At 32.0% G+C, this 5,083-nt stretch overlaps 1 protein-coding gene across 1 annotated transcript; it reads left to right on the top strand.

The window, feature by feature from the left end:
• The first annotated feature begins 433 nt into the window (after window positions 1-433).
• LOC148599594 (uncharacterized) lies at window positions 434-3,242 on the top strand. Its single transcript, XM_088558090.1, has 3 exons — window positions 434-618; window positions 1,419-1,518; window positions 3,071-3,242. Exons 1-3 carry the CDS (start codon window positions 519-521, stop codon window positions 3,201-3,203), a joined length of 333 nt encoding a protein of 110 aa, XP_088414216.1. The 5' UTR covers window positions 434-518; the 3' UTR covers window positions 3,204-3,242.
• The last annotated feature ends 1,841 nt before the right edge of the window (window positions 3,243-5,083 follow it).

Below are 5,083 nucleotides of genomic sequence, written 5' to 3'. Positions count from 1 at the left end.
ATCATGTTAATAGAACCATCATCCCATTTCCACTTTTAGAGCATTTAGATGTGTTTATCTCTTATTAACTTTTCAGAATATGACGGGTAAAATAAGAAAACATGAGCATGAACAACTTAATGTTCAAATGATTACATAACTAGACACTTGAATAAGAATACACTTACTACAAGATTATTATAAAAACCAGGCACTAAAAGGTGATATCGAGAGACCATCTATGTGTTTATTTAGCAAGCATCATGTTAAGGCCATAATAGTTTTTTTTTAAAATGTTGTCTTATGATATATTTGTTTTAGAAGGAACATTATCATTAAACTGCGTGAGTTTGAGATTTAAAACGAAAAACCTCGAAAGGGGGCCTCAAGAAATTAAACAAATCACCGAATATTATTAAGATAATTGCATGAAATAGGATATGGGAAATATTCATCCCGTATAAATCGAAGATAAATTCCCCAGCATAGCCAGTTCTCGTTTAGAATTGATCATTTGGAGGTGGATTACTATTTTTTAAATGAGGACACTCAGCAAAATGGTATTGTGTTTAGTCATTTCTGCTGTACTTCTCTTGAATACAGTTTCGAATGTTGAGGGCGGTTGTGTTGGAATACGAGGTATTTATTTTAAGTAGATTTACGTTTTAAGTCTGTTTTGAACTATATTAGTCTGTAACATAACATAACATATCAGAAGAAGGAACATTTAATAATTCTGAAAATGATTGAGATATGTCATGAACAATTTATTCCATCTCGAATTGATTTGTTTTAGTTCATGCTGAGTTACCATCTTCCGGAATATCAATGAAAATCAAGCACTTTAATTCATTCAAACAATAACAAGATTGAGAAATTGTGTATGTTGAAGATAGGGGCTGAACTCTTTCGCTGAACCTGTTTATAAGGGTGTTTTAGGCCAGCTACAGCCTGCCTTGTGGTATGAGGGTTTTCTCGTCGTTTATTGAAGAACAATCGGTAGACCCTTGCTGAAGTTTCTTTATTTTTAGGTAGTAATTGTTAAACTTCAAATTAGTATTTGGAAAAAAATGAAGTAAACATTCAACACTTTGAATATATCTCATCTTTAACTGTTTGAAAAATATAAAAAAAAAACCATAACCACAAAATATGTCACAATCACAGCATATGTCAGCTCCTTGTGTATATTTTCTGAAAAAACAGTTTTGATAAAAGTTGTTATTTGTTATTATTTTAATACTTTCTTTAAATGGAATATGAAAACACTAATGTCATAAAAGAACAGGAACCACCTAAAGCTAAAAATAAGTAGCATAAGGAACAAGCATAAAGATTTCACGATAAATGTTCCTTATTTCATAAATACCTACTGATAATAAAACTTTATTAGACGGAAGTATATTTTATTTTGTAAATTAAAAAAAAACTTTTTATAGGTTGTGTATACAATGGTGTACAAATTAAAGAAGGGGAATCGTTTCAAAACGATAATTGCCAAAAATGTTCATGTTCAGGTGGAAACATAGGTTGTTGTGGGTGAGTATTTTTTGACAGGCGACGAGTTAATTATAATGGCATTTAAATTTGTGATCTTCCTGCCCTATATTGAATCCCAAAACCTCCACAAAAATCAAACCAAATAACGCTTTATATCTGATTCTGCAAAATGTACTACATAACGACTTTCAGAAATATTTACTACGATACTAACGACTTTCAAAAATGGTGTCTAGTTTTACCAAAAAATTGTCTGATATGTTAAACATCTCGGTCAACAACAAAAAAAAAAACATTTTATGGCTACTTGACTGAGCATAGGAAACCTTAAAGAATATATTACAAGCTTAGTATAAAGAATCAAATTGGACACATTTATTAAGCTGAACTATGAGTCAGCAAATGTAGATGACATTATTTTGAAATTTTTCATTTGATCGTATTGTAAGATGCACATACCTTTATAAATTAATTGCTTAACATAGTTAACACAAAAATGCAGAAGAAATTTACATTTTTTATGATAATCCTTTGGTTGCTTGAGAGGCTGATTTTTCTGTTGTTTTATGCAAAACTGATTTGAGTGCCAAATATCCTACAATTTAATCACGTCCTTTTTAAATGTCTGTAAATACTTTCAAACATATTTGATGTTATAAACTTAAAAGGGTAATGCCAACAGCATTATCTGCAAGAATGAAAATTGACGGCATTAACTGAAACATATAAAAAAGACAAAAAACAGCAAAGTTTAATTTCAAACGATAAAATATAGAATCATTTTTTTTTATAATAACGTAATGAACAAATATTGTTGCTCTTATAACCAAGGTGTATTGCTGGAGAGAAGGAGATGGGTCGATAAAGGGTCTTTTTGGTCTAAAATAAACTGAAATTAATTATAATCATGATTAAATTGCGGGTTTGCAGATTTGAATCCATCACAAATGAGAAAAAAAAGACTTCTGCATAGAAAGGACAGAACAATTGCTTGTTGAAGTTTACCAATTCTCAGATATTCTGTAAAATTTTGTACTTTTCAGTCACGTAATGGTCATATCTTTGGTAATGAAAATATGTTCACACCCAAAAACGACTTCATATTTAGTGAATACATTCACTATTTCATCGTTAATCATATCTAAAAATATCTTTCTTTGGTGTGGACGTACTTTTCTGGATGTAAATATATCCAATGAAAAACAATAAAAATTACAATGCTCACTTGTTTTTACAAAGATCATGTGCCACAAAATATCGTTTTTTTTCTTATATTTGTATATACTACTGCTGTGAACAACTTTTGTGTAATTACAATAAAGTTGATAGTTATTTGCAATATCCATAGCTTAATGCCCCTATACCTTTGGGTATAGAAGTAAATGCTTATTCTCTAAACAATAGGTATTCCCCAGAAAACAAAATAAAAAAAAAATGATTTCGTTTTTGTTTTTATAAGAGTAAAAGGAAAAAAATGAAAAATATGCTATCTTATTGAAAACTGAAATTATATCACCGTGATACAAGTAGTTCTTGTTATTGTGCATATGTTTTGAAAAAAATAATAAGCTCTAAAAAACAATGTTTTCAGAATTGGGCAAGTGATTCGACACATTGATCCGAGATGTGAAGTTGTTCAGCTGACAAGATGTTATCAAGCAGCAGTTCTAAAGCGTAGTAGAGGAAAGCCATGTCCCTATCCGTATGGAGGTGTGCCAAACTAAAGAGCTTGAACATTTCCTAATAAAACTAATTGTATTTGATACGAATTTAATTTATTATTCATCGATGATACAGAGTAACCCTTCCATCTGCAAATAAATTATATTCATGTCCAAGTGCACGTATGCCTGAAACCAGTTCCTATGTTCAATTTTGTGCATAGAGATCTTTTCAATTTTTCCAGGTTTTGCTAAATTTTTATGATCTGGCCCAAAAGGCTAGGTGAGTTATTGCCATCACGTGGCAACTCTCGTCGTCGTCCGTCGTCCGTCGTCGTTAATCATTGTTCAAAACTCTTCCCCTATGAAACTACTGGATCAATTAGAACTAGACTTGGTATGAATGTTTCCCAGGGTGTTTTGCATAGAACTTATTATATAGTTTTTGTTCTGTCGAAAAACATGGCCACCGTTACTAAAATAGAATATATGGGTCAGACAGAAGTATTTTGTATGTATCCCCAAACACGTTAGGTTTATTAAAATTCCGACATTGGGTAAAAGTGTTCAACATGACGAGATCTATCTAAGGTAAATTTTTGCGTAAATCTGTTAAGCCATATTGCAGTTTCTGCTCTTCATGGAAATTTTTTTATATTATTACTTTCAAAAACTTTCTCCTCCTTCGGAGGTTAAGTTTTGCTTTAACAAGCCAGGTGTACTAAAGAGCCTCTAATTTATATTTCAGCTTTCTTATGTCTTTTTCATGTTTTCCTAGGTCTACCTCTGGTTTTCATCTTAGTGTTTTTCCTGCAATGATCTGTGTAACTTTACGAATGACATATAAATTGTCTTGCTTCATTGTTTTAAAATGCTATTTTATTGTTCAATTTAGTAACTGCATGAAAGATGTAACACTCGTTTGTACTTTCTGTTCAGGTGATCTTTTTCAAAATCCTTGGGTTTTTCATGAAGCACGATAGGCTGATCAGAAATGTCATCTGAACAGAAAGTAAAATGTGAATAAGGAACTTTTCCCAGCAAATTCATTTCAATTATGAAACACTTAAACTCATTCTTATCTGTCTAAAGTCTTTCGTGAGACAGTTGTTTTTTGGCGGCATCCGGTAAGCCATGGAGTCTTGTGATTCAGAGATGTCATCTGAACAGCATCAAAAACCCATAGTTCAATGTGAGTCAGACATTAATGGACAGAAGATATGAGATCTATTCACAAATATTGCAACCCCAAACGTTAACGAATTACTGTAGAGGAAAGGAATGTAAAATCTATTGTAACGTGAATTGCTAAACAAGAAACAACATACACTTTCTTCAGATCTGATATGGTATGCAGAATGTTCTGAAGACAAAATAACCTTTCGACATGCAAACAAATGGTCATTGCAGCGACTTCAAGTTCCGAAAGAAATTGACAAAAGCTTCCAAGCAATATCCGAAAGGAGCAGTTAAACAAGGGAAGTCCATACAACAAATGACATATTCCAGGCAAAAGAGGAAAGATGGAAACAACAGCAATATCTCCGAGCTGGTTCATAAATTTTGCGTTACCCAGAATATATATTGCACGAAAACTACAGATTCTAATACTGTTCTCTGGTTCTCGTATATTGCAATATATACCGGTTGCAAAAAGTAGCCACTGGGGAAAATTGGTAAAAGCAGGAGTCAAATCTGTTCAGAGAAACAATATTGATTGTGATGTAAAACGTAATCGCCAGTAATCCTTGTGTTAGAACCATGAAACGTAGCAGGTAGACAAACAACGTTCACAGATGTACCTTTTACTCTGGACTTGCTACAAGTCCCTCTCTTTATATTGAAGAATATATGAAAAAGTTGTTGATTGTATGTATCCCTCTGATAGCAAATCTACTAATTATTACTTAAAAGAGGGTCTTATAAAGTCTGATTTTGATACT

The sequence above is a fragment of the Perna viridis genome, chromosome 13, assembly GCF_037379345.1.
Source record: "Perna viridis isolate PV_CMFRI_1.1 ecotype Kerala chromosome 13, ASM3737934v1, whole genome shotgun sequence".
In the NCBI taxonomy this organism is placed as follows: domain Eukaryota; kingdom Metazoa; phylum Mollusca; class Bivalvia; order Mytilida; family Mytilidae; genus Perna; species Perna viridis.
Note: the sequence above shows the minus strand (reverse complement) of the source record. Positions and strands in the feature narration are given on the sequence as shown.

What these genes read in the sequence shown, in the direction of transcription:
- LOC148599594 (XM_088558090.1), top strand. Translation starts at nt 519, where the DNA reads ATGAGGACACTCAGCAAAATGGTATTGTGTTTAGTCATTTCTGCTGTA. An exon ending in CGGTTGTGTTGGAATACGAG is followed by an intron (nt 619 to 1,418) that starts GTATTTATTTTA and finishes AACTTTTTATAG; the next exon opens with GTTGTGTATACAATGGTGTA. An exon ending in GGAAACATAGGTTGTTGTGG is followed by an intron (nt 1,519 to 3,070) that starts GTGAGTATTTTT and finishes CAATGTTTTCAG; the next exon opens with AATTGGGCAAGTGATTCGAC.